General features: G+C 53.3%; 1 protein-coding gene across 2 annotated transcripts; it reads right to left on the bottom strand.

Moving 5' to 3' along the window:
• Window positions 1-5,638: 5,638 nt before the first annotated feature.
• On the bottom strand, window positions 5,639-27,995 carry PDZK1IP1 (PDZK1 interacting protein 1). Of its 2 annotated transcripts, none has more exons than XM_055725114.1 (4): window positions 27,823-27,995; window positions 8,780-8,888; window positions 6,754-6,852; window positions 5,639-6,217 (listed from the first exon to the last, which is right to left on the bottom strand). In XM_055725114.1, exons 1-4 carry the CDS (start codon window positions 27,851-27,853, stop codon window positions 6,145-6,147), a joined length of 312 nt encoding a protein of 103 aa, XP_055581089.1. In that variant the 5' UTR covers window positions 27,854-27,995; the 3' UTR covers window positions 5,639-6,144. The 2 variants fall into 2 exon arrangements, with proteins under 2 accessions (XP_055581089.1, XP_027658537.1); XM_027802736.2 differs by lacking the exon at window positions 27,823-27,995 and adding an exon at window positions 12,653-13,592.
• Window positions 27,996-27,997: the final 2 nt, after the last annotated feature.

Below are 27,997 nucleotides of genomic sequence, written 5' to 3' on the forward strand. Positions count from 1 at the left end.
GTGTGGCTTTGGCTTCTTTTGCCTTTGGAGGGGGTCAGGGGGGTACAGGATGAGTCCCAGCAGCCTAGAGGCAAGGCTGTGCCCCAGGGTGCAGCCCTGCAAACATTCTCTCATGCCACAAGGGCTGTTTCAGTGGGTTTGTCCCCCACTGAGCCCGAGGAGCATTTCTACCCCTCCCATGCCCTCGACTCTGCCTCCAGGAGTTTCTGTGGTAAGGAAACAAGATCTGGGGTCAAACAAAGGGAAAGAGAGATCACACACACACACCCCACACACATGCCGGTGGCAAGAAGAAAATCAGCTTGCAAAAAAGAAAAAGTCCCGAGAGGGAGCACAAAGTCTTTTCCTGCACAGGCTGAGAACTGACCGCTCGGTACATGAGTGAGCTGCCCCAGCAGTGCAGATGGGCGCGGGGCCGGGCTGGTTTTGGAGGTGCAGGGACCCACTGCAGGCCCTCACCCCAGCACTGACCATAGGTGGGCTCCCAGGCCAAGGGGGGCCATCTGGGTGAGCTGCAGGTCCCGGGTGGGAAACGCATCACTAGGTGGCAGTGGGAGACCCAGAAAAACCCAAGCTCTCCCTGGTCCCTGGCAAAACCCCCTGGGCTTTGCAGGGAGCATGGCCAGGCCCAGCAGGGCAGGTGATGGGCCCCATCCCTGGGGGTACCCCCACCCCCATCCCCACCCTCAGCCATGCAGGGCGGCGGAGCAGGCCCTGCTCCGTCACAGTCCCCAGCACGATGGTGATATTACCCGAGGGAAAGCTTGTCACCACGAGTGCCTGGGCACTCAGCAGGCATCAGGTGAAACTGAGGCACGGAGGGCTGCACACGTGCCATGCCACAGCGAGAGACAAGGCTGTTTGTCCAGCTTTCACTCACAGCGATATAGCATCACCAGCATCACCACAGGCACTAACTGAGCCGAACCATGGCCATCTGTCTGCGCAGCTTACCTCTGCTGGGTCCTCTGCCAGACCAGGACAGCCAAATCTGAGCATCTCCTCCTCTGAACAAACCCTTGCAGCCCCCTGCTCCTCATCTCCACCACCTGCTGCATCCTCAGTCTGACAAACGAAACTCCCCTAGGGCTGGGTCTGGACCTTTGTTTTGGCTGTCTCAGCACCTAGCGGGACAGGGATGCTGTGAATTACCGGCAAGGTGCAGCTTGTATTTATTTGCAAGGCAGCTGGAGACTGAGTTCCTCTTCTCCCAGCCCTCTCCTCCTCTCCCCCAGGAAGGGACTAGACGCAGGTTGTGCAGGTGCCACCACCCCGGCACCCCTGGCTGGTCTCAAAGGTCAGACTCCAGCTCTTCTGCTCCCCAGCTCCAGCACAGCGAAGCCGTTGGAGGGCAGCAGTTTGACACAGCTTTTCATTACTGTCCCTATTTGTCAGACATTTCACCCACCCATCCAGGAACAAGCAAGCCCACCTTGCAGCTCTGCTCATGCACTCTCCAGCTTGTGGTCCAAGCAACAAACCCAGGGAGCACTTGGCCACAAAGCCCCAGCCCAGTCTCCTTGGTGGTGGTGGGTTGCAAAGGAAACTAGGTGGCACCTGAAGATGTTCCTGCATCATCTTCTGGTTTGGGCATGGGGGGATAAGGCCAGAGCAGAAGTTAGATCTGATGAGGACCTACAGCTGCTGCCCATCTCTGGGTCTGTACAGCGACCTGCTTGGCCTCCCAACCCTGTGTTTTGAGGCCATCACCTTATGCACTGCCACGACTGAGGCTGCTCGTTTGGTTTCCAAGAGTCCTCCTGACTCTAACAAACAGCCAAACCCCAACCATTTCCAGCAGGGACCTTACCCAGGGAAACTGCTCTGGGAAATCTGCTCAGGAAAGAGAGGAGAAACTACTGCTATTTTTTATGCAAAAAAATGGATTGTTATTCCGGGAAGTTCTGACAATAATTGAGGTAACCTGAGATACAAACACTTTAAAGTCCCTCCCTGTTAAAAATCATGCTTAACCCAGGTTTGCTGTTTGAAGGACCAAAGCTTTTGAGGGAGGATTCTCTCAGCACAAATGCATCACGGAGCCATAACGCAGTGGCCACCAGGAGAAGATTCTTCTACTTTTCAGCTTATCCAAGTCTAACCAGGCAATCCAAACATCCCCCCACCTTCAAATGCTGGCAGTTTCTGGACAGCAGCATGTACAAGATAACCTCCTCCACCAAGCCACCGCTAAACGGCTTCGAGAACAGCAAAAAGCAGCACGAGGAGCCGAGCAGCACCCGGTGACACAGATCTAATCACCCAAGCATTTGCCCCAAATGTCTCTCTGCCAGGCAGTGACATTTCTGCGCTGTCTCGGCTCTCTCCCTCCATCACCATGGTTACAGCAGCCGCCAATCCACGGGCGAGTCCTTCCTGGGTACCACCAAACCCTCTGGGAGATGCTACGAGACCCAGCCTCTTTGGCAGGGAGACACTTTGGGGACCCCGGGACAGCCCATAGCACCAAAAATTCCCCTTTTTCTTCTTTTTGTCCTCCTTTTTATTTTCTCTTTTTTTTTTTTTTCCCTCTTCTTTTTTTGAAGCACAAACAATGGAGCTAAAAGGTTGGGTATCAGGCCGATAATCATGAATGACGTGTCATTATTACACACCACACATTCATTATCTCCCACTCCAGCCATGTCACAGGCGGCTGGAGGAGGGCAGATAACGGGGTGCCTTCATGCAGATGGCTTATTATCAGGATGTTCCAGGAGGGGCTTTAAGACAGTTAGTGATGCTGTTTGCCAGTTAAAGATTAGAGACCCCAGAGAATAATTAACAATCCCAAAACCCGGTTTTTCTGCTGGATTCTTCTGCTTTCTCCCCCCTCCCCCATCCTCTTTAATCTATTCACTCTAGCAGGTGTAATAAAGTGATAAGGACAGGCTCCGGGGATGTTTGTTTGGCTACTACGGGTGTATAAACCAACAATGGACGGTATTTTACTTCTGGCTTTCAGTGGCTTGAATTGAGACCAAAAACTTCGCAGATCCCTTGCCCACACACAGCCACCCCTACACACCACGCTTCCAGCTCCCACCTGGGTGGCTGGGCTCCTTCCCCAGCCTGAAGGACCACAACAGTGGGATGGGCTCCCTTTTTTCTGAAGGTCCAAATCACATCACTTGGGTATCAAGGTGCCCAATGCCAGGACATAAACCCCAGGCTACACTGCTTGGGCTAGAGCTAGAGCTGGTGGTCCTTCCAGCAGAGGTTTACCTGCACACAGCAAGTCTTTAATTAAACCACTTTGGAATTATTTATGTGGTAGGTGTCCACCTGCCTAAGCGGCTCCAGGGCTGTGGTCACAGAACAGGAACAGCTTAAAGGTCTTTTCCAACCTAAATGATTCTATGATTCTATGATCTTAAACCTCCACAGCTAAAGAGCCTCAGGAGAGATTGGGGAAGGATCAGAGAGGATGGTTCTCAGCAAGATGCTCTGTTATATGGAGGTCCAAGAGTTGAGTTACACTCTCCTAGGCCACTAGGAGAAGAAATGCTGTGATACATCTTGTAACAGGGTGGTAATGCAGAAAGACCACCCTGCATATCTTCTGCCCAAAGGGACACTATCCTGTCCACAGCAGGTCCCAAACCTGAATGTCTTCCTAAAGGCCAAGCGTCAGAGATACTGGCATTATGGAGTGAGGGGTAGGATGGGGTACCCATGGGTGTCCTTCCCCTTCATTGGTGGGCATGGGGTGACTTGTGGAGGACACAGTCAACCCCTGTGCAGCATGGAGAGAGGTGCTGGGGAAGATCTGGCCCCCAAGCAAGTTGGCTTGGGACCCTTCAGAAAGATCACCAAGGCGGTTGAAGGTGCCCATCTCCTAGGAGCTATCAGGTACAGCCCCAGCTCTGGAGGGCATCCCCCAACTCACAGGGTCAATGCGGCAGGCGTGAGCACTGGGACATCAGAAGTTGCCTTCCCGATCACGCTCATCCTGCCAGGGAGGGATGAGACAGCATTGTGCTTTAAAGAGCATCCCCGACCCTATCAGCGAGAGATGAGATATCCTAATTATGGCAGTACAGGCGAGGATCTGGGCCGTATCAGCCCGCACAGAAAGGTAAACAAGAAATATAACAATGGACCCTTAACACTCATTAGCTGTTTCAGATAATACCTCACTTTTCTCCCTTTGGGGCTTAAAATCTAATTAAGATTTTCCAACAATAAATTTCATTTATGCTTGCTTCCTTTTGTTCTTTTTAGGATCACACCAAGAAGTATCTGTGAGCTGGCTGCACAGCTCGCAGGAAGGCAGCCTGCTTTGCACAGTCAGCCTCGAGTCGTGCTTGACAGACAAGGGAAACTGAGGCAGGAAGGCGTCACGAACAGTGCGGAGGTGAGATGCCAGCAGGGAGGTAACAGACTGGCTCTTGCAAAAGATGTTTTCCTTAGGAAAGCAAACTCTGAAGGGGCACTGGCTGCAATAAGCCCAAGCACCGAGGCTCCTGGGCTAGCCCAAAACGTGCAGTGGTACAGCCCCATCCTTCTCTTTGCTTGGACTTACGACCCTGGGAGGGATCCACACAGAAAGGGATGCTGAGACCCACCGAGCCCCCAGCACACCTCCATTCCAAACCCACATCCAGGCACCGCCAGAGGAACAGCTTGGGCATTTGTCACACATTCAGGGTGCGCACCGGGCAGGGAATAGATTCCCACTGTTACTCATTATAAGGATGCCATTTCTAACTTCTTTTGCAACTAAGAGGTAAAAATTAATGGGTTCCCCTCCTCTCGCCACACCCCCAGCCCCCAGCCCGAGTGCTGACGCAGCGGGAACACGCAATGACTAATCCTCCTTAAACCCTGCTGAGCGAAGCACTAGGGAGCTTGTTTTTTTCCAAGCCCACATGACATTTGGCACCTGCAAGAGAAAAGTCAGGGGCACAGCATCCATCAGGGGCACAAGTAGGGAGGTCCAGGACCCAGCCTGGGGCTGGCTCAGCCTCCAGCTGCCCCAGAGAAGGTGGTAGAATGGAACAGCTCTGATGCGATGATGTGGATGGCAGCCATCCTGCCTCTGCACTGGAGGGCTTGACCCCTCTGGCCCTTCTGCCTGTTTTCTTCTACCCCCATGCAATTTCTCAACTGGAACGGTGATTTCTCAACACTGAGTCTTGAGGGCGTTTTCAAAACACGAGGCTTTTCAGAGGCTTTTCAGATGCTTTTCAGGGTGGGTCTGTTACTGGAAGGCTCCTAGTTTACTCTCATGTGGCTCCTAGTTTACTCCCATTCCTGATTTTTTGTGTCACCATCTGCTAGGGACATCGACAGAGTCACCCGTGGGAAGTGAGAGAGTGGCTCATGGCAAGCAGTGGCACCAGCTCCAGCTCCCTGCTCCATCCTGGAGGGCTCCCGGCGGTGGGAAGTGGTCTATTTTGGGCTGAGATCCCCACCAGGACTGTAGCATCTTTGTTTTAGGGAATACTTATCAGGTTTTGGTGCTGTAGGAAAATGGTGTTTTGCAAGCCCCTGCCTGGGGAAGAAGCCTGCTGCCTGCGCCGTGCTGGGCAGCACCTCCTCCAGGACAAGCTGCCCAAACTGCCCCAAGGCTGGGAGCGCTGAGATACCAGAAAGTCCTTTGGGTGATTTAACAAAACAGCCCTCTTTGCTGTCCTATGGGCAAACAATTCTCTTTATTGCTCACAGGGAAGATATATACAGGGGAGAAGGTTTGTTCTGATGTTAAAATGCATGGTGTCAGTTGTAAAAAGGAAGGGAAAACAGGGAGAAGAGAGAGGATTTTCCATCAGCAGCTCCCCAGAGGGCAGCTGGGGGTGTGGGGAGGTCCCAGGCACCCAGTGTGGACCCCTCCACGCCTGGGGCAGGTCAGCACCCCCCTGGGATGGGGGACATCAGCCTCCCCAACCAGGTAGGGTGACCACCAGGCAGGAGAGGTGGCATCTCCAGACCTCTCCCGGGAACCAGCGTGGGCGCCACTAGTGGGTGGTGTGTGTCCCGCTAGTGGGAAGGGAAAAGATCAGGAGATGGTGGTGCTGTGGAGAGGTCAGGCAGCTGCTGCACCCGGGGGATGCCAGTGCAGAGGATCCCTGCGAAAATGCCCATCGCAACAGCGGGAAGCAAAGTGAGAGGTGGAAAGAGGGCAGCCAGCTGGGGTGCCTGCTACATGGCAGTGGTGATCACCCTCTCCTCCGGCTCCAGGGTGTTCTCGTAAGCGTGCTGGCTCTCTTTGGACCTGCATTGGGAGGGAGAAGCACAGCGCTGAGCTCGCCCCCAGCAAGACCAGCCTCCCCAAAGCCACCACCGGAGCCCTGACCTTGCTGGTGCCAGCCATGCATCGAGCAAGGGGTGAGGTGGGGAGGGTGGGAGGGGTCCCGCTGCCAGGAGGGAAAGCCAAGCACAGCGTGGGAATTGCTCTAATTCCTAGCAAGGGCTGTTTTGATAGTCAATATCTGCTGACCTATGGCCACTTTTGGTGGTTTTCTCTGTTTGAAAGTTGTGATGTAGTATAAGAAAAATGTGGTGTGGCAGGTTGCAAGGTGGTGAACAGACCATGGGGCTCAGCTGCAGGGATGAGGAAAGACTAGGGAGGAGGGGGTACTCCCTCACCACTCTCTTAGTCCCTGGAGTGGATAACAGCCCCAAAACCAGGTGCATGGGACATGTGAGACCCCAAGTGGGAGAGACTGCAGCACTGCAAGTCTGAACTGTCCCCGGGGGATGGAACAGAGCCTGGGAGCCATGTGGAGGAGGTCTAAGCAAGTCTTTCACCTGAAGTCGGCTGCAGCAGTTAGGTATTTCCCTTCGTGACCATTGGACATGACAGCCTCCTGCTTGTCCTCGACACTCACCACCGTCTCGACATTTTCCCTGGAGAGGGAGACAAGAGCAGCTGAGACAGAGAGACAGAGGGGCTGTGCCAGGGAGCAGCTTGCAATGGTGATGGCAGAGAGGAAGGGACTGCTCCGACACTACAGAGACAATAAGGAACCTGGATGTGTAATCCTGGCCTCAAACACCCAGCACAACCCCCTTCCCAGCAAGACATGGGTAACGACAGATGCCCTCATGGCAGGTTTGCAGGGGTCATGCCCAGCTGCTGAGTGCCAACCCATGTCTCTGGAGTTAGTACTCCCAGTGCCAGCCTGGCAGGTAGCAAGACTCATTTGTCAATACATGGGATTGTTTTCTCCTGCTAACTGGTTTTTCCAGTCTTCTTCTGTGTAATCTGTTGCAAAATATTCCCTATGGGTCCCAACTGACAGACAGAAATGCCGAGGCTCTGCCAGTGCTGCAGCCCTGGCACAGGAGGGGTGTACATCCGCACACATGTGCAAAGAAGAGCTGTTTGCTTTCAGATGTGAGTCTGGATCACTCGAAGAAGGAACCACAGCACAGGGATCAGGTCTTCGACCTTAGCTGGAGCCCAAAAGCTCAGCTCTGGAGTAAGCCATGCCCCAAACAGCACCAGGGGGGTTTAGCTGTGGAGGGTGGGCACAGGTCCACCCAGTGTGCACATCCCTGCCTTCTCCAGCACTTGCCCAAGGGCAATTTCAGAGGCTTTTCCGAGGAGCAGACTGGCATAAACAGGCAGTGGCTTGAGCTGATAGCTGCTGTCACAGTGACAGTGCAGAGCTGGCAGTGTGCCAGGCTGCCGAGCCTCGCTGCCCACTCTTCTGAAGAGAGGCCAGATTAATTAAAACAAGCCACCGTCCCCCCCTCTCAAGCCCTCCTCAGCATCCTCTGCCTCCAGGCTGGGAAGAGGCAGCCCAGCCACAGGCAGAGGTAGGAAACACCATCCCTGCCTCCCACTCCATGGGCTGTGAGCTCCTCCAGCCTGAGGACAAAGGTTCCTCTTTGAGAAACAAAGACTGCAGTTGCAGATCAGACCATATAAATATATATATCTCTCTCTTTACATTGCATTATGCGTTGGCCCTAAATGCATCCCAAAGGGCCCCCTGTAAATGCACCTAGGGCAGAAGTCAATCTGCTGAGCATCGGGATATACCCCAAGTCTCCATGTGCAGATCCAAGAAGATTCCAGCACCTTAGGGTGCAAAGCCCAAAGTGCCCATGCCACTGGAAAGAAACTGGGAACCCAGCTATAAGGCACTTTCAGTCCTCATCCCCTGTTGACTTTGGGCTCAAACTCAAGATCAAGTTACTGCAACTTAGCGAGTGGGCCTGGGGCAGCGAGCAGGAGCCTGTGGCTTTACTTGGCCAGCAATGGACCAGAGGTAATGGTTCTGCCAGAGCCTTTTCTGATGAATGAGGCCACCTGGTTTGCCTGTGCTGTGGGCTCCGGGTGGAGACAGCTGCCACGGCTCAGCTACCTCCCTCTTCTCCCAGCTCCTCTCAGTGCCTTCTGATGACATGGCTCGCTCTGCTTTGCAAACGAAGCTGTTTTGGGCTTGTTTTCCAAGGGATATAAGGCACCTGGTAACTGCACCCCCAAATTCATAGGAAACCAGGCTCAGGCCAGCCCCTCAAGACACATGCCTATGCACACCAGTCATGATGCTGCAGCTCTGCCATCCCCAACGCAGCGCTTTCTCACTGCAGCACCTGGACAGTGCAAGCTTGAACCTGGCAATAAGTAACAGGGAGCAGAGACCAGGACAGGGAGAAGAGAACAGGGAGATCAGCACAGGGAGTCTTTGCTCTCTCTGCCTGGGTCCTGGCACAGTGATCACAGTGTTCCCAGTCCTGGCACGGGGATGGAGGCAGCTGGAAGTGACCCATGCAGAGGCAGCTAAGCCCAACCCAAAGCAACCCGTGGGGCTCCCACACTTACACTTTCTCCTTACACCAGAGCCTATTAACCACAAAAGCGATGGCCACCAAGACTAGAAACACAACTACTGCGATGACACCCTGTGACCATGGCTGGAGATTGCCCCGGGCTGCAGAAAAAAAAGAGGACACGTTAGAAATACACCTTCAGGCTTTATCTGCCAAACTTCTGTCCAACTTTAGCAACGTCCAGCCAAGAGCTGGGTCCTGCAAACCCAAGCAGAGCATGTTGCTGTTAATTCAGGCAGATTCACCTGGGTGACAGCAATGAAATAAAGTGCAAATAATGGCAGTTTCACTGGCTTTTGCATGTGGACCATGTTGCCTTGCAGCTTTGGTACCCCATACATACATACATATATGTACGCAGTGGGGCACAGATGACTCTGGGTTGGGGGGACAAAGGACTGGGGGACATGGGGGGAGGAAGGGAGAGTGTTTACCCAAAGTGACAGGGGAAATACGGCAGAGGGGTTTCAGTAAGATTTTTATTCTCCATACCTAGGTGCCACAGACATCTTTCCTGGTTTTCCAAATACTGCCCAGCAAAATAAGGACCCCCCAACAGGGATGGTGTAAAATTCAGTTGTCACTCTTATGGTTCTTGGTGTGGATTTCAGCAAAATGCACCATTCAACAAGTTTCCAGAGCAGCAAACTGATCTATGATGGGAAACTGAAGGGTGAAGTATTCAGAGCAACAGCTTTTAGCACAAAGGCCAGGCAGGGCTGGCGGGGGGCCAGGCCATAGAGGGGCAGGAGCAGGCTGCAGCATCTATGGCCCGGGATGGACTCACAGGTTCATTTTTCTCTAGCCAGACCTGAGCAGTGATCCAGCCACAGGTAGGAAGGCTGTGAGATATATTCCTGTATGTGGGAGGAACTCAAGGGCAGGGCGATGAGAAGAGGAAACCTTGTCCCAGCCCTTGCTGGGACAGCTGCTCCCTGCCTCCCACCGGCTTTTGGGTGATGGAGCACTCAGATGCAGTCAAACCCATCCTTAAGTGTTGTCACATGGACACCAAAAGGAGACCTCGCCCATGCAGACACATCCCTTTGGGATTAAATTACTATTTATTCAGGCATGGCTTTTCATCCTTGTGTTGATCAAAACACCAAGCCTTGCACATAAATGAGCTCCATCTGCACAGGCAGATGGGGCAGGTGGGGGATGCTACCTGCCAGACTTGGACCACTTGGACCCAGCCCCCACCACCAGCACCTGTGAAGCTGACCTGCCACAGGATGAGTGAATTGGTACATCAGCCTGACTAGGGAGCTTTACGCCAGCTGAACACTTCATCTGTCTCACAGGAGACAAATCCCTGCTATAAGCAGCAAATAAACTTTACTAGCAGCAATAAAGTTGGGCTGTGTGCTCCGTGTGTGCAAACTTCTCATTCACAGCTGCTGCTGCTGCTGACAGCCCTCATCTCCTTCCTTTGCTTTTGGGGAGGCAGAGTGCTTTTTGGTAAGACCCCCAGCTCCTTGAGTCTTTACTGCAAGAGGCTTCTATTAAAAAAAAAAAAAAAAAAAAAAAGAAAAAAACCAAGCAACCCACAAAACAAAGCTCTTTTTAACTCTTGGAAGCAAAATCAACCTAGCCAGCTGACTCACCACCTATGCCAGTCCGGAAAATGGTGGCACCCCCAGGGCAAGAGGCTGCAAGAGCAGCCCTGAACAATGTCCTTCAGTCCCCCACTTCCCTGCAGAGACACTTGCCATGTTTACTGCAAGGTCCCAGGGCCAAAACTCAAGCAGGAGGAGCTCAGATGGAAATTGCCTCTTGCATCAAGGTGTTTCAGCTGAAATCCCATTGTATTAGCAAGCTGCTGGTGGCAGTGAGGGAGAGCAGGGTTTGGTCCCCTCCTGCCCTACCTGATGGGCAAGGATGCTCACGCCCCTGCTGCCCACCACCCCCACGGGTGCACCCCAAACACACCTACCTATTGCCTCCAGGCTGAGCTTTGGCCCGCTCTGCTTCCTCCTCGCTCTGCCCTTGGCTGTTATCTCAGTCACATTTATTTATTAGTTGTGCTTTATTTTTCCTGCCGGGGTCAGGGTTTCCCGCCCAAGCCTAGGAGGGGGTGGTCAGGTCCAGCCCTCGGTGAGGTTTCTGCTGGGCTTAACGGAGTTCAAGGTCAAGCAGGGAATGAAGTCAGCAATGACTGAAATCGCCAAATGTGCATCTCATGATCTTCAAGCAAAGGAGGAGAGAAGCGGTAGGAAAACTCCTCCAAGCATCTATGCTCAGGAAGTACTGAAGGTTTTTGCAAGTGAAACCACTCAGGCAGCTATTTCCACCAGATTTCAGAGCATCCAAAAGCAAAAGGAAAAATACCAATCCAAAATCAAGTGGTTCTGGCTTTGAGAGACCACAGAAAGCCCAGCGGCAAGGAGAGGTGAGGATGGCAGGGGGAGCAGCCAGTGCCTGCACATCAGGCTGAAATACCCCCATGGGAGCAGGGAACTTGCACATGCATAAGAAAGGAAGAATGGGAACTAGGCAGAGGCAAGAGCTTGATAGCATCTTCTCGGGCAGCAAGTATGTGGATGGCAGCCCTGGGGGGCACCACCTGTCTGGAGTCCCACCAGAGCACACCTCAGTGCCCTGCCAGGAGGGATGGCTTAAAAGATGAGTCTCGCCTGTGGAAACAGGACTGTGATTCTGCAAAAATGCTTTACTAGGGATGTGCCTCGTGGGACAGCCTGTCCCTTGGGCTCTGCCACCTCCTCTATGTTTCACTCCATAGCAGTGATGTGGTTTTCCCTCCCAAACAAGTTATTCTAGGCCAAACTAAGCAATGCGGGATCTGCAGCCCCTGGCAGATGTGTATCAGTGTCCACACATCTGTGATTACACCTGAGACCAAGGGAAGTGCCAATGCTAGCTAGCATAAGCCCTTGCACATGTTTTAACCCTGTTTCCATGCTCAACGGCTGGTTTGAAGACATAGACCTACTTTTTGATCCATCTTCCCCAAATGCTTAGAAAGCATCAGCTGGCCCCTGTCTTTTGCACTCTCTGAGGAAGCCATGCCAGGCTCTGATACTCATTAAAGGGTTGGGGTTTTTTTCTCTTTCCAGGCAACAGCAAAACTTTCAATCCTGCTGACAGGGTAGACCCTAGACTGTTAAATCCTCAGCAAATTGGTAAACAAACACAGGAAGAGCGGTCAGGGCTGGGGCATCAGAAGGAGAAAGGGGGAGGGAATTTTCCGGGACTTTGGCAGCATCAGATGAGTTTTAATTACTACTTGTTATTTCTAGCATTAGGAAAGTCCTTCCACAAATTTCCTAAAAATAATGTTCTCTATTAAGTCTTTGGGAAGGGAACGGGAGGACGGCTTGCAGAGGAAAATATTTGCTCCCTCACCTCAGCAATGATCAAAATTACAGATTAACAGGAAAACCTGTGAGCTCAGAGAGCGACCCAGCACAACACTTGCTCAGGGACAAGAGTGAGAAGAAAGAAAAAAAAAAATCCTTAAGAAAACAGATTACTCATCTCAGTGCACAGTCCTGCTGGAGGTAAATCAGAACTGCTTTATCTCCATGTAAGCAGGTAAGATAAACCTCGGATGGCCGTTTCAGCCTTCAGCAAAACAGGTAGAAAGTCTCGGTGCTCTGGCAAGACGTCCCAACCCACCGGACACCCACCCGTCCCCACTGCCCACTGATGTGAAGCCGGAGGTAAAGCTTAGGCAGGAGTTGGGATTTATTTTTTTTTTCTCTTCCCAAGAGGCTCTTTAACAGTTGTCCCTTGCCCCCAAAGCCACCCCACCGAGCAGCTCCTGCCTGCCCGGGGCTCTCACACCTTCCTGCCTGCCCCTGCCTCAGTTTCCCCGGGAGGGCAGGCAGCCTCCTGCACTTACCTTCCTGGCAGCAGGCAGGCTGCAGGGCCAGAAGCAGCCCCAGGAGGAGGAGGAGGAGGAGGCGGCGGGCGGGCATGGCGGCAGGCAAGGCCACGGGCTCTCAGGGTGCGGAGCAGCAGCCGGGCGGCCCCTCCTCGCAGGGTGCTGCGCTCGGGCACGCAGCCCTCCCACGGGAATGAGCGCCTGGTCAATTATCAAACGTATTAACGAGGGAGGCTGATGCTCACACCTGGTTATTCAAATCCTGCTGTGGGAAGGGGTGGAAGGAGGTGCCTGTCTCCTGCTGGCGGGGAATATGGGGCACGGTGACTCGAACCTGATAGTCCCCTTAGGGCGTGGAAGGGCACACAGGCACAAAACATTTACATCGCCAGGAGGAAGAAAGACACCCAGATGGGTAAGTCTGTGGCTTCGGTGCTTGGGGAATGTGGCTGAACAGGACCTGGGTGTCCCCCGAGTGTTCCCCCTTGCAGCAGGAGAGCCGGGGGTCCAGCGACGCCCCAGCTCTGACATCCCACCCCACCCCACGGACCCCAAGTCCTGGAGATGCAGGGAGCTGCCCAGCACGGCCCCCATGCGCTTCCTTGCCCTTTCCTTTTCAACAAGTGTCATTAACAACCCAGCAAAACACATCTGCAGCTTAAAAACATCCGTTAATAAACCAGACTTGATGCCAAGTACTGCCTCCCACCTCCTAAGCCTTGTTTAACGGAGAGATGTTAAATAGCGCAAACTTGGCATTCATTTTATTGAGCCTTCAGGGCTGTCTCCAAAATTTCTTAGACACCAGAAGAGGTAGAAATACCTGAAGACCTGCAGCAGACAGCAAGGCTGGCCCTTCACATCAGCTGGGCAAATGCTGCAGGACAGGGAAGACTGCAGATCCCGAATTAAGCAGCTTCCCAGACCATGCTGGGTGTGGATGGCTGACAAACCCATTCTGCAGGAAGAATAAAAGCTATTTGGCTTCACAGCTGTGCCACTTGAGTTATTCCTGAAGGGAATTTTAAAATTGTGAGCCAGTGGTTTCATTGTCAGTCTTCCTGTGGTGTGTCATAGCATCCCTGTAAGCCCAGCCTGCAGGGCTGCTGAGCATCCCCCTCATAGCACCTGAGCTCCCCAGCTTCTAGGTCAGTCGTCCCCCCGCCACGGACCCTGCCTGGGTGCCAGGTCCCCATGTGGCCACCCACAAGGGACGCACATTTGGGAACATGCAGCACCCTCAGGAATACATACCCATCGTTGCGGATTGCCCTTCATCTCTCCTCTTTCCCTTGTATCTAGAATGATGTAGTGTATCCTGAAAACAAGCTGGACCTGGCTTGAGCTGTACAAGACTGAACACCACTTCCCGGCTCTCTCTTAGATTCCTTTCCATGGCCAAATCCCCACCTGCAACATGGGGTAATCCCATTCCCAACCCTCCAGTTTTTACTTACGAACTCCATGGGGTAGGGACTCTCCTACTGCACCCAGAAAGGAAGTGGCACAACAGGGACCTGCCCATAATAAGGCCCTATAAAATCGGTCTCATACTGTAACAGAGAAAAAGGAATGGCTGGTGAAGAAATAAAAATGAGAGTGAACTTTGCGTTCCCCATGACTTGCTTCCACGTTATCTGTCTGGGAAAGCACGCAGAGCTTGCAATCTTTGCTGCCTGCTTGTTATCATAGAATGGTTCAGGTTGGAAAAAACATTTAAGATCATAAAGTCCACTAGCACTGCCAAGTCCACCACTAAACCATGTCCCCAAGCACCACATCTCCAGGCCTTTTAAATGCCTCCAGGGATGGTGACTCCAACACGTCCCCACACAGCCTGTTCCAGTGCCTCACAGCCCTTTCGGTGAAGACATTTCCCCCAACATCCAATGTACACCTCCCCTGGTGCAACTCGAGGCCATTTCCTCGTGTCCTGTCGCTTGTTACGTGGGAGAAGAGACTGACCCCCACCTGGCTGCAGCCTCCCGTCAGGGAGCTGTAGTGAGCAATAAGGTCTCCCCTCAGCCGCCTTTTCCCCAGGCCAAACAGCCCCAGTTCCCTCAGCTGCTCCTCACAAGACTTGTAAGGTCTCTTAAGACCTTCACCAGCCCCGCTGCCCGTCCCTGGACACGCTCCAGCACCTCAGTGTCCCTCTTGTAGTGAGGGGCCCAAACCCAGACACGGGATTCGAGGTGCAGCAGGGGGACAATCACGGCCCTGGTCCTGCTGGCCACACTGGTTTGGATACCAGCCAGGGTGCTGTTGGCCACCTGGGCACACCGCTGGCTCCTGTTCAGCGGCTGCCCACCAGCCCCCCCAGGCCCTTTCCCACCGGGCAGTCCCAGCCCCCTGCCCCAGCCCGTAGCGCTGGTGGGGCTGGTGGGACCCCAGCGCAGGACCCGGCACTGAGACCTGTAGACCCTCACACCACTGGCCTCGGCCCATCGGTCCAGCCTGCCCAGATCCCTCTGCAGAGCCTCCTGCCCTCCAGCAGATCCACACTCCCACCCAACCTGGTGCTGTCCGCAAACTGACTGGGGGTGCGCTCGATCCCCCCCCAGGTCGTCGATGAAGACATTAACGGGCCTGGCCCAGCGCTGAGCCCACCTCCTGAGGAGGCCACCGCCTGCCCTCGGGGAGCCCACGGCAGCCCAGCCGTTCTGCTGACCCCTCCCCTGACTTCCCTGAGAACCAAAACCTCTGTCATTTCGTGATCACCGTGCCCCAGACGGCCTCCGACCAGCACGTCGCCCACAGGCCCAGCGGTGTCGGGAAGGTCCCTGCCACACGCCCCAGGGACCCCCCGGGCTGTTCCCCCTGCTGTGGTGCATTTCCAGCAGGCGCTGGCAAGTTGAAGTCCCCCAGGAGAACAAGAGCTGGCGGCTGGGAGACTTCTCCTGGCTCCATATGGGATATTTCACCTGCCTCTTCCTCCTGGTCGGGTGGTCTGTAACAGACTCCCACCACCACATCTGCAGCTGTTACTTGACTCTTACCAAAAGCCCAGCAAAACACTAGCTGTTTAGAGCAGAAGGCTTTATCGGCAGATCAGGAGTCCTAGAGAAGCCAGTTCTGCTGCTGCCCTTGGAAAATTCAAGGTCTGAGACATCTCTCTGCTATTGCTACCCACGCCCAGCCATGCCTGGGGCTGTGGCAGGTTGCTTAGTGGGTTCCTTCTGCTCCTCCTCCACATGTACTCCAGGTTGTGTTCTCACCCCAGAGCCCTGCCCAGCCCAGCATCCCTGGGCTGATTTTCCAAGGATAGGAATATCTCAAGGATCCACCCATATTCTATGATGTGCTGGGGGGACAGGACATGACAAACCACACACTGAGATGAAGGCAGAGCTGCTGTACCTTCCAGACGGGGGTCTTACTGTTGGGTCCCTCCTGAGGAGCAAATAACACTTTACCAGTGCACATTCCCACATTTATAGGAAATTTAATTATTAAATTGTTTGGGGCTTGCTGATGAGGCCAGGGAATTGCTCGTTTGCTGCTTGTTTGCTTATCTCAAAGCTCCCCTGTGCTCCAATGCATCTTCTTTAGCCCAGGGCAGCTATCAGGGAGGTATGTGCTCTTGTGACAGAAGCTGCCGTGGCACCTGCTTGGGTGCATATCCCTGGGTCCTGCCTAGGGGGTGTGAAAAATAGCAAGTCACTCCAATGGCAGCAACCTTGTTGCAGGGGCAAAGTCCAAAATTTTGGTAAATATTAATGTCATTCTGGCTGTGGCTTGGGACCTGCAGAGATGAGAAGCTATGTGTTTCTGCTGCAGCATGCTGGAAATCTTGCTGTCTCTCTCATTTAAGCCTTCAGCATCACCTAGCTGTGGTGACTCAAAGCCCTACAGGTCCATTTCACAGGTGAGGGCAAACTAAGGCACAGAAGGGCAAATCACCTTGGCAGTATTTAGTCAAACCCAAGTGGACCCAGAGCTAGCTCAGTTCTTTCTTAGGGACCCATGTGAGCAGTTGCCTATACAACAGGTCTAGTGTACAGCAAGTCTTCGAATTCCAAGATTTATGCTGATATTATCTAAAAATCAGTGGGATTTTCCCATAAGAAATATGAAAATTTTAGCCAAAATTAATATTTGCTCAAAGGAACATTCCTGAGCCTAAAATGTGTTCCTGGGTGAAACAGCTCAGAGCACAGATGCTAGTTCCTCTTTGAAAAACATTGTGGGGCTCTGTGTTATATAGGAGATCATCTTTTTCTCCTTCACTTCCTTCCTTCTTTTCTTCCTTCCTCCCTACTTCCTTCCCTCCTTCATCCTCCACATCTCTCAGAAAGACCCGTAAAAATAAAGAAAATATGAGAGTGAGCCTGAACATCCCCTGAAGAAGAGATTGTATTTTTCCTAGGGGAAAAAAAAAAAAAGATGAATTTGTTCTATTTTAATAGCTACTCCAAAAAGAAAAACAAAACAAAAACCAATTTTTAATTACTTGTTTCTTTCAACATTTGCCAAATATTCCTTGCCCCAGAATTCTCTCATTTCCCATCAACACTGGCTTTCAAATCCTGCCTGGGGTGGATGCTTTCAGGGGAGAGCCAGGAGATACAACCACTATGAAAAGGGCATATTTTTTTTAGCCTAGCGTGGATAAACAGCAGTGGAAAAAGGCAGCCCCTACTGAGGCTTTTTATCCATCACAGCTCTGTACCTCACTTCCCCTCTTTAAAAATGCCTTTAAACAGCAATATGTGTTCTTATTTACATGCTGATGAAACCCCCGCTGTCAATGGTGTGGCAACAGGGCATCGCCCCACACTGGCTCCGTTCTCCCTCTGCCAGCCTGGGGTTCAGCTGAGCCGTTTGCTCCCTTATTGCACACACACACACAGAGCCAAGGAGAAAACACACCTTTCAGCATTTTATTAAACATTTCATTGGACCATTCCTGAGTCTCCCAGAGCTGATGCTAACTGCAAGCCTTGATTAAGCAGTATGGAGAAGGGGGTGACATGGTGGTGGCCATGATCCCTCCTGGACCTTTGTTTGGCGAGGATGTGGATTTTTCCCTTCCCCCCCCAGGCAGCCTGGATGCTTCAATGAGGTCAGCCAGGACCACTCCTGGCAGGACACTCACTGGGAGCTGGTACCCAGCAGCCATCTGAGATGGGGCCCAGGCATGGCCCCAGCATCAGGCACCAGGTATGTGCTTAATTTTCCCTTGAGACCTGCTCAGTAGCATCATTGTGGTCCATGCATGTTTCATGGGACCTTCTGAATGATGTTCTTTACACCAGCTGATTTTTGGCATGGATCTCTGGGCAGCATTCACACTGGCCACCCTCTGTGCTGGGGCCTGATGCTCCTGCTCCGTACATCTAAGGACAGCAATGGGCTCCCTTCTCTATCCAGCTGTCTGCACACAGCTGCCAGGATTTGTCCTCTCTGAGCTCCCCGCTCCTCCATCCCTGGGGTCGATAGCTGCCAGGGGTCTGACAGCACATTCACATTCAGCCTGGGGGCCCGCAACCTTGGAAAATTACACTGAGAAAACACCTACCTGATCTGTCCCACCTTGCTCTGGGCTGGGAGGAATCAAACTAAAAATCCCTGAAACACGAAGAAAATCCATCTGCCTCTGATCTGCCTTATTGCCAGGGGATGAGCCTGCATCCGTGATTCCCCCTTGGCTTTCCCATCTGTTCAGAGGGCATATTGCCCCCCTAATCATCTCTGAGCACAGGGGGAAGTGCCGCTGCATTGCTGGAGTGGCAGATAGCCGGGTTCCCAATACGTGATGCTCAGAAAGGGAGAAGGGAGCTGACTTCACTCTGGATATTCCCTCCTGCCCAGTGATATTGAATGGATTGAATAATTTACTATCCGATCATCTCTAATCTTCATCCCATAAAATCAGCAGCAAGCTGGGAGGGTTTTTGAAGCCTCCAGCTGCATTCACTGATAAGACATGAGGCAGGAAAGATTGGAAGCCCATAAAAATGATAATCTCAGGCTTCACTGTAACTTGGTGGAAGGGTTTTCTCCTGTCCTTTCATTAAGGATGGATTTCATGATCTTCCTTAAATAACAACAAGCCTTCTCACGAGGAATCTCCCACCCAAAAACTGATTGCATCGTCATTAGGAAATGGGAGGCAGAGAAGCCAGAAAAAAATAGCTGGAGCACAGGTTAGAGCAATGGCCAGGTCCCTGCAGAGTAGATGGCACCTGCCTTTATGGGGCGGGAGGAGAGGTGGGACTGAAAGTAATTTCTGAACACAGAGAGAAGCTCTAGGCACCAGGGCTCTGCCTGGGAGTCAGGCACAAGGGCCATGCCAAGCTGCTGGCCACAAGCCTGACCACGAGCCTGGCTGTAGGGCAAAGCTCCATCCTCCTCATCCTGCACTTCCTCAGTGTGAAGAGAAACATCATGTCTCATTTCAGTCTGGCTTGGCACAGCATCTTCCTCTCTGGACCCAAATTTGGTGAGTCTGGCTATTGCCTGGGAGAAGAAAGGACCCAACTCATCAACTACTTCCATGTGAATCTCAACCAAGATGGCCAAGAGGAGGAGAAGGAAAGAGCTGGCTGGCTTGGTGGGGGTGGACAGTTTCAGGAAATAATTATCCCAGATGCCAGAATAGTAGAAAATTAAAAGTGTAAACTATAATCAAATGTTAAGTTGCTTTTCTTCTGCTAATTGAAATAATGTTTTCTCTGCTACCCACCACTCTACCCCTTTCAGATGCTAATCCCTATCAAACATGGACTTACAATTACAAATTCATAGGCATCTTTCCCAGGAGCAGAAATTGCTTTGCCCTGTAACCTCTAAGATGAGGTCTTAATAGGAATTCACGAGCAGTCGCTGGTAAAGCTTCATTAGCCGGAGAGAATAGACAAGGGCAAGTTGCAGTGCTCCCTAACCACTCTAGGGAAAAATTAATTTAAATTACTTTGTAAAGTAACAAGGCCAGATAATGTGTTTCCTTCTCGGATTATTGTTTTCTGACACCCTAATGCGCTCATAGATTAGGTTGCTTTGCCTGTCTGGATGGTGGTCCATGCTAAGTTGTGGTTTATGAAGAGCAGAAACCTTAGGAAGAAGAAACTCTGACCCTTTGGGCCAGAGCTGGATGGAGACAGGGTGAGGATCTGGCTGCTTCTCACCAGGCTGGGTTGCTTGGAGGCTGTTGAGGAGGCAGGTAGCAGCCACCTGCAGCACAGATTCAACACAGCCTAGAAAAGAAACCTGGCTATTGAAGGTGACACTTCAATGTTTCCCTGCTTGCAAACTGGTCCAAGCCAGTGGAAGGAGTCCTGCTGATTTGGGGCAGCTCTAGAATTGCTTCCTGGAGGCCAGATCCTGAGCGATCTCGAGCCCCCTGCTCCCAAGGGCTGGACCAGCATGGGAAACCTCTTCCAGAAGCCACCATCCCTCAGCAAAGGTACCAGCGTGGGGCTAATTCTCAGTGAGCTAACACCTAAAATGCACTCAAATATGCTAAAAAACCAAGCCTGCACCCCCAGGATGGGGGGACTGTGATTTCACACTCCCCCTCCATCCTTTGCTAAGCCTCTCCAAAAGGAGCTATAATTCTCTTCCCCTGTCTCCAGGCTGGATGCTCTCCGTTGTTGGGCTTGCAATTTGGTGTAGTTTTATGGAGCTTTGCAGCGAGCCAAGTGAGGGGCCAGGGGCAGATGCAGCAATAAGAGCTTGGCAGAGAGGGGCTCTGACTCTTCCCAGCACCCTGGGCTCGCAGCCGGACTTTGGTGGGCGCTGCCAGCGCCCGGCGTTATTAACCTGAGACTTGTCACACAGAATGGGCCAGTCTGGCTAAATCCTCTGGGGACACGAGCATCATTCAACGAAGAGACAAAGAGTTCAAAGGGCCTTTCGGCAACAAACAGCGCTGATCTTCCCAGCTGATTAAATAGGTTCCCAACTGATCTGGGAGTCCTAGGAGACCAAACTGAAGCTGGGAAGATTTATGGGGAGCTACCTGAATTAGAGAGGGAATATATTGATTTTATTCCTGGCTTCTGAAGGGGATCGCTGGGTTTTTTTCAGAGCAAAGATAAGGCTGGTGAGAGCTGCATCAAGACAGAGAGGTAGATTGGGAGGTAGAAGGATGGATGGACTCCCAACCCATCTAATAATTTTCTTGTTCCCACTTATCTGGGGGAAGATAAAAACCCCGTGGCACCCGGACCTACCTTCAGTCATTTGCCCATCCAAAACTGTAACACTTCAAAATGGGATTATAACCCCCAAGGATGAGATTTTATGTCACCCCAGCTCCTGCAGTCACCTGAATTTCTTTCAGCCCCATCAGTAACCCATTGCCCACCAGCCATGATAAATTCTGGACCACCTTTGCTGGTGGCAAGCCCTGTGTTTTGACAACTCTGAGAGCAACTCAGTGCACCCTTGAGTCCCACTTGGCTTTGCTGTCTCATGACAGGCAGGTGCCAGCCTCCTGGAAAGAAGAGGAGCATCAGGGAAGGCCTTGCCCCATGAGGAGGACACCCCTGCATGACCCTCTGGGTCGCCAACTGGTAGAGAAGAGCTAATTTCAGTAGGACCCCCTTGCTCAGCACCATCTGAGGAAGATGCTTTCCCTTCTTCAGCCCCTGCAGACTTACTGGGCCAAAAGAAGGGCCATGGGCAGCGTGAGGAGCACCCCAGTACAGGAGATCAGCCTAAGCATCCTTGAACCATGGGGTTTAACCTTCCAGAGCCCTGCCAGCAGGCACTAGCCCTATTTATTTCCATGCCCATCAGCAAAAGCAGCACGTTTTCAGGTAGCATCTCTCTCCTCTTCCTTCTCAGCAAGGGAGCTTTTGCCTTGGCATCCGAAGGGAAAAAAATAAGGGGGGGATCGGCAGTGAGCAAAACACATCTAATAACCTCCACTTCTTTTCAACAAGCTCCAGTTGTTGCTTTACAAGTGTACTCCAACCCCGGCAAGTGTCAAACAAAAGCTTCCCTCTCCTTCTCCGTGCCTGTTAAACAGCCTTATTATTTCAGGCAAGCTGCATCTGCTGGGTGGCAGCCGCGATTACCATAACACAGGGGCAGGATTTGGCCTGGATGCTTCACCCTTGATTCTGCAACAGGCGAAAGCGCTGGGCTCGTCGAAAAATAAAATGAAAAATAAAGGGGGAGGGTGGGGAATCAAATGTATGAAGTCACTTTTCTGGCTGCCACCCAAGCAAACAGATGCAGGTAGTAGAGAAGATGGGAAAAATCATGTCATCTTCTGCTCTGAGCAGCAATTTCTGTTGCTGGGGAAGGGGGTGGGAGGGACATGGCGAGGCCAGAGGGATTTCATGTGAGTCCAAGGGGTGAAAGAGCCATTTCTCAGAGTACATTGAAGTTAGGGGAGCTTTTGGGAGCCTTAACCCATTCTTGAAGGCTTGGAGGCTGCCAGCCTCAGCAGGATGCTGCTGCAGCTGAGCTGAGTACCATGAGTTGGGGACAGGGAGCCAGGGTGGGAGGGACGGGATGGATAGGAAAGGGCTAAACAACATCGAGCTGTGCCGTTGTGCCACAGTGGCTGAGAACAGGCTGCCCTTGAATTCAGCCCTGAATAGGTTTTGAGGACAAAAGGTGAAGACCCCCAAGAGATGCCTTTGCCTGGGATTGAGGAAGAGAGGCTGTTTCCAGGACTGGGCGGGCTATTAATTAAAACTCAATAAATAGCAAGGTGTTGTCACAGCCACCAGCGCTCCCACTGGGAAGAAGAAGCCTTCGCAGGGTCAACTCACCCTTGCAGAAATCCCTGGGCACTTGGGCAGCTCCCCTGGCAGAGCCAACGGCGAGCTGGTGACCACTGGCACAGAGCCCATGGCCCCCACGTCCCGGCAAGCACCAAGACCTCCAGGGCCTGGCTGAGCTGGGGGAACACGCCGGCTGTCCCAGGCTTCCTCTGTGTCTTCCTACCCCAAAACTCTGCAGGAAAACAGCTGCAATGTTCAAATACAGTGGTTGTAACGTAAGGGTTGGCAGCCTGTGGTAACCCCATGGGGACCTGGATTGCTGATCAGCATGGGTGGGAGAGGGAAACGGGGAGAAGGGGGGAAGGGGAGAATGGGCATGAGGATGGGGATGGCAAGGGCAAGGGGAAGTGAAAAAGGAAGAAGAGAGAAGGGGGTAAGGGAAAGGGGATGGGGATGGGGATGGGGAAGGGAAAAGGGAAAGGGAAAGGGAAAAGGGAAAAGGGAAAGGGAAAAGGGAAAAAGGAAAAAGGGAAAAGGGAAAAAGGAAAAAGGGAAAAGGGAAAAGGGAAAAGGGAAAAGGGAAAAGGGAAAAGGGAAAAGGGAAAAGGGAAAAGGAAAGGAAGAGGGGAAAGGACAGTCTTTAACATACTTTCTTTGGAAAACGCCAAGAAAACACTAAACCCTTTTACGAGACCCCGTTTCCGCGCCCCCCACGCCCGGCGCTGCGCTGCCGCGGGGCGGCGCCCCCTGGCGGGCGGGGCGGGGCGCGCCCGCGGGGGTGGCGCTGCTGCCGCTGCCGCCCCGGCCCCGCCGCGCTGGGCTGGCAGGAAGCGCTCGGCTGCGGTCGGCTTTGATCTGCCGTTTATCTGCGGCGAGGGGTTCCCCGAGACCTGTTCAAAGGAGGCGCCGGCCCGGAGGCTGCTGCCCGGGGAGCGCCGGCCGCCCCGTGGGCTCGGGGACGGGGCTCGGACGGGACCCGCGGGTGGGACAGGCCCGCCGGGACGGGGACACGGGGACGCCCCCTGGGGCCACGGCACCTCGAAGACGTCGAGCTCCTGCTGGAAAGCAGCCCCGAGCGCGCAGGGGAGTGGCGGTGGCATTGCCGTCGCTGGGGAGTGTCACCGTTGGAGGGGACAAAACGTGCTCCCGGCACACGGCCCTTCGTGCTGCCCGGGAGGGTGGAGAGGGGCAGCTCGGAGCGCGGGCGCAGCCGGCTGGAGGGTGGCCCCTGGGATGGGGCAGGCAGCCCCCCACCCCACGCCAGCCCGGGCAGGGGCAACAGCTGCCACCTCTGGCACACCGGCAAGCTTGGCCCTCCCTGCCGCCCTCGGAATCACCCTGGGAAAAGCATCCGGTACCTGCTTGGGATGGTTTGGTGCCACCTGACCTAGAAGAAGGGAAAAAGCAGCTCCCGGTTTGCTCGGATGAGGCAGGGAGCAGCTTGGGAGTGATTTCTGCTGGTGCAACAAACAGCGTAACCACCCTGGTGGGGACAACCGGCAGGGGAGCGTGCGAGGAGCAGGGGGGACACATGTGTGAGCATGTCGTGGGCTTGAATGGCTTAAAAGACTTCTGCAGGACTGCATGTTCGCATCCATCCAAATATCTCTATTTAGGACTGTCCTCAGAGGTGCATCCACAGATGTGCCCACAGGTGTGGGACGTGCAAAAATTAGCACGTGCATTTGTGAGGGTGTTCGTGCCCCATCACACATGTCAGAGCACATGGGCCATGCATTTGTGAGCAAGTCAGTGTGCACACTTACCCATCAGGTGCCTGATCTTGTCCATGGACAGGTATTTGTGGGGTGTGAGTAGGTTCGTGATTCCTTGTGCATGCAAGTGTCTATGCCAATGCATGACTGCTACGTGAAGCCCCACATTGGAGCTGCAGCCAGGTTTGTTCCTCACCTGCTCCCTGGCCCAGCCTCTGCAGGGCACCAGTTCACCCATTGCACATAAGCCCAGCACAAACAGAGCCCCCCAACCCCGAGGAACAGCCTCCCACCCACAGCGCCCACGGCAGCACGCTACTAACCAGCTCTGGCTGCCCCTCAGGCCACCCGCGCTGGCCTCCAGGTCCCCTCTCAGCACATTCCCAGGGACGGGGCAGATGGCGTGCTCAGAAGAGCGATGCTGCATTGCTGGATGGTTGCAAGACACACGACTGGGAGAGTGTTGATGTGTTTTATTTCAGCTCCAGCAGCGTGTGAAGGGATGTCTCTCTGGTGGGGTGCGAGAGAAGTGCTCTGGAGATGGGACAGCTGCTGTAAAGCGTCCCCTTGCTCACAGGCCCTTGCAGGCAGATCTTGGATGGGCAGTGGGTGAGATGGTGGCTAGACCCTTCAGACACGCAGGAGGACCTTGCCTGTGGTTTTGGTGGGCTCTGGGCAAACCCTTGGGGCAGCACGGTGCTACTCCTGCCCTGAGGGCTGTGCTGTGGGTGATGATGGCGGTGGAAGCAGGACAGTGACAGGACAGAGCTGGCCCCACTCCCTTCCCTGGGGCTTGGCCACCTCCCCAGCTACACCTCCAGGGTTGGATGGGCTGGTGTTCTCTGCCACAGACACAGGGCCAATGGGGCATGTGGCCAGCCACGCTCCCCTAGCCACTCTAGGCTGTGGTTCTTGGCGTATTTGGAGCCACTTACTCCCCACAAGCCCAGACCAGGGTTCCACATCAGGGAGGACTATGGCTCAACCACACCTCACATAAAGACCCGCCCCTTTCACCTGCTATCAGCCTGCTCATTTCACATGATGCGACCCAGGATGCTCTGCCATGGGCTCTCCCAGATGTCCCTGGGCAAGTCCACAAACCTCTCCCAGCACGGACAGCAAGTCACCTCCTCCCCTTGTTTCCAGCATCCCTTAAGTAACACAATGCCAGAAGAAAGCTGCCTTTCAGTTTGCACCGTGCACACACCAAGGGAGACAGCACCACCACGGCTTTGATAGCCTCTTTGCCACAAGCCGTTTGCTGTAGGACCCATTCCCACTTTGGCATGGCTGGGTTAAGCTGGTACCATGCAGGATTTAGCGGAGAGCTGGGCAGGGAGTGAAGCCCCTGGCCCCAACACGTGCTGCCGGGCAAGCTCAGCCCCGGCACATCAAAGTGCCGGTGCAGTTTTAACCGTGCTCCAGACGCTCCCTCCCATTTCCTGCTGGATTCCCGTCTCGCTCCCCACATCAGCAAAACAGAGTGTAAAAATAGAGGCTGGGCTTCACCAAAACACAATAGTAAATTGTTCCCCGGAAAGGTCACCAGGGCAGCTGAGAATAGCTCTGAGAGCAGGGTAAAAGGAATGTCTACCGGGGGGACAAGTTTGGACCCCCCACAGGAGGTATCCTGCATCCCCATCAGTGGTGAGGGTCCCCCCTCCTGAGCCCCCAGGGTCTCAGAGTGACCTTGTCTTCTCCCATGTACCCTCAGCCCTGCTGAGCCACGGAGCTCCTCCAGCACCCAAGAATTTGGATGGGAACTGAAAAAAATCAATGAGCAAGAAATAAGGTGAAAGTAGAGGCAGGAGGACCAGAGAGGAAGAAAAGGGCTGGCAGGAGAAAGGGGATCCCGCTGGCTGCTCATCTCCTCTCCGCTGTGACAGCACAGTGTCCCCTGGGCACTGCTGGCCGGCTGCAGCCTTTGTGTGGCAGTGGGAATGTCGGGGATGAGCCCCAGGATGAGGAGCATATCGAGCAGTCCCAGAAAGCCATAAATTACTGCCTCCTGTTGTCACTGGCCTGTGATAGTGAAGAGGCAGAGCCTTCCCATCGTCTGCTGGGGTGGGAATGTTTGGGTCCTGTCGTTTCTGTGAGCATATTTAATTCAATAATGTGGGAATGCTCTTAATGAAGCAGGTCCTTGCTCCTGGCTTCGGTGGTGTTCCCAGGCAGGGGTGCCCGTGCAGGCTGCCCTCAACATCGCTTTGCCAGAAAGGCTGTAATTAAAGCCAGATAATGGGGCTTGAAAATAAAAGCTGCCCAAATTTGGGGTGATTTTGGGTTTTTGTGGGTTTTTTTCATTGTCTCGGACATAGACGTCCCTCCCACCTTCTCTGGTTTCTTAAATTCAATTTTATCTCAATGCCACTTCCCCTCTGCTCTCGCTCCCCGGTGTCATCCATGCAATGGTAAGGCAAATATTGTGCCACCAGAGCCTGAATGTCAGCCAGGTTCCTGGGACACATTAGAAACATGGGTGAACAAAATACCTTTAAATGCACCTACTTCGAGTTTTTAAAGAAACTGCTATTTGCAGAAAATTTTCTGCAGTAGGAGACAGGCCAAAACCCCCATCGCCTTGTGATGCCACTGCTGGGAGGTGAACCCCTGTCCCAGCCAAGGGCAATGCCACCCATGGCACCCAGGCTACCACCCTGTCATTGTGCCTGTGTGGTAGAGATCAGGACTCTAAGGTGCTTTTCCCAACTTTCTCCTCTGTTTTGCATAAACAAACAAAAAAACAGGTGGGGTTGGGGTTTTTTCCCCATATATTTAAATCCACAGAGCTGTGCTCATCACCACTTGCAACACAAGTTGCAGATGATGTTTGCTACCTTCTGTGACATTTGATCTTGGTGGCCAAGCAGCAGTGAGGTCCAGATACTCTGGAGAAGAAGGTGCTGGAAGGAGCACTTCCATCATGGCCAACACAGGGCCACCAGGCACCCAGCTGGGGACATGTCCCTGGAGCCTGTCCCAGCACGGTGGCTCCCAGGGTCTCCCCATCCCTGGGGTCCATCAGGAGTGACGCATGTCAGCCATCCCACTGCGGAGCGGGTGGCATCAGCATCCTCCCAGCCCTTTCTGTAGGCTATAGAGCTATTTATTAAATATATATGTGCAGGGAGTGGTTTGAAACCTTCACCTTGAGGATGCTCTTCCCTTTACTGGTGGCAAAGGCCACATGGCCATGAAGGACATTTTAAGTGAAGAAAGAAAAAAAGCAGAGAGAGGAGGTGGAAGGAGAATTGTGCTGGCGATGGAAGGAAGGAGGGAGAGGGCCGGGAGGTGGGAGGGAGAGATAAGCAGTGGGTGAGCTATCAGCTCTGCCGGGCTGGCAGCAGGGCTGGGGGTGGGGGTTAAACCAGCTGTGCAGCCGTGATCGCCCTACCCCAGATAAACACCCAGCAGCCGCCCGCTGCCCCACACCCACCCAACGCCTCATCCCGGTGCCAGGGATGGAAACCAGCCTGGCCCTGACTGTGGGGGTTTACTCAGACTGGCAGTGAGGGCCCCCATGCCTCTAGCTTGGGGCTGTGCCTGGACAGGTCTCCCCACAACCCCCAGGTCAGAGCTGGAGAAGGACCCCCCCTCCTCTTTCACCCATGGGGGAAATGTCACCCAGAAACTCTAAAAGCAAGGGTTGCCTGCCAGGCTGCTGGTCATGGGGGGGTTTAGCAGATAAGCTTGTGGGGGGATGCTTTAAGAAAGCAAGGGATGCTCTAAAAGACCCTGCTTAAGTAGGTAATGACTCTGAAAATCAAACAAATTACAGACAAGAAAATACCTGCGGTGCCATTCCTGCTCATCTGCTCCATGTTATGGGTATGGTGCTGGCCACCATCTGCAGCATGGTGCTGTAGTTATACACACATACATACGTATTTAACATATATATATATACACACATGCACATGTTCAACGGAGCAGTTAGCCTGTAAACACTCCCTAACTAATGTTAC

Source organism: Falco cherrug, chromosome 12 (assembly GCF_023634085.1).
Source record: "Falco cherrug isolate bFalChe1 chromosome 12, bFalChe1.pri, whole genome shotgun sequence".
Lineage (NCBI taxonomy): Eukaryota > Metazoa > Chordata > Aves > Falconiformes > Falconidae > Falco > Falco cherrug.

Excerpts from the sequence above, each read along its gene's own strand:
- PDZK1IP1 (XM_027802736.2), bottom strand. The coding sequence starts at position 12,728 with ATGCCCGCCCGCCGCCTCCTCCTCCTCCTCCTCCTGGGGCTGCTTCTG. Across the intron at positions 8,889-12,652 it reads GCCTGCCTGCTGCCAGGAAG|CCCGGGGCAATCTCCAGCCA; the intron begins GTAAGTGCAGGA and ends TTTTTTCTGCAG. Across the intron at positions 6,853-8,779 it reads CTCTGGTGTAAGGAGAAAGT|GGAAAATGTCGAGACGGTGG; the intron begins GTAAGTGTGGGA and ends CTCCCTCTCCAG.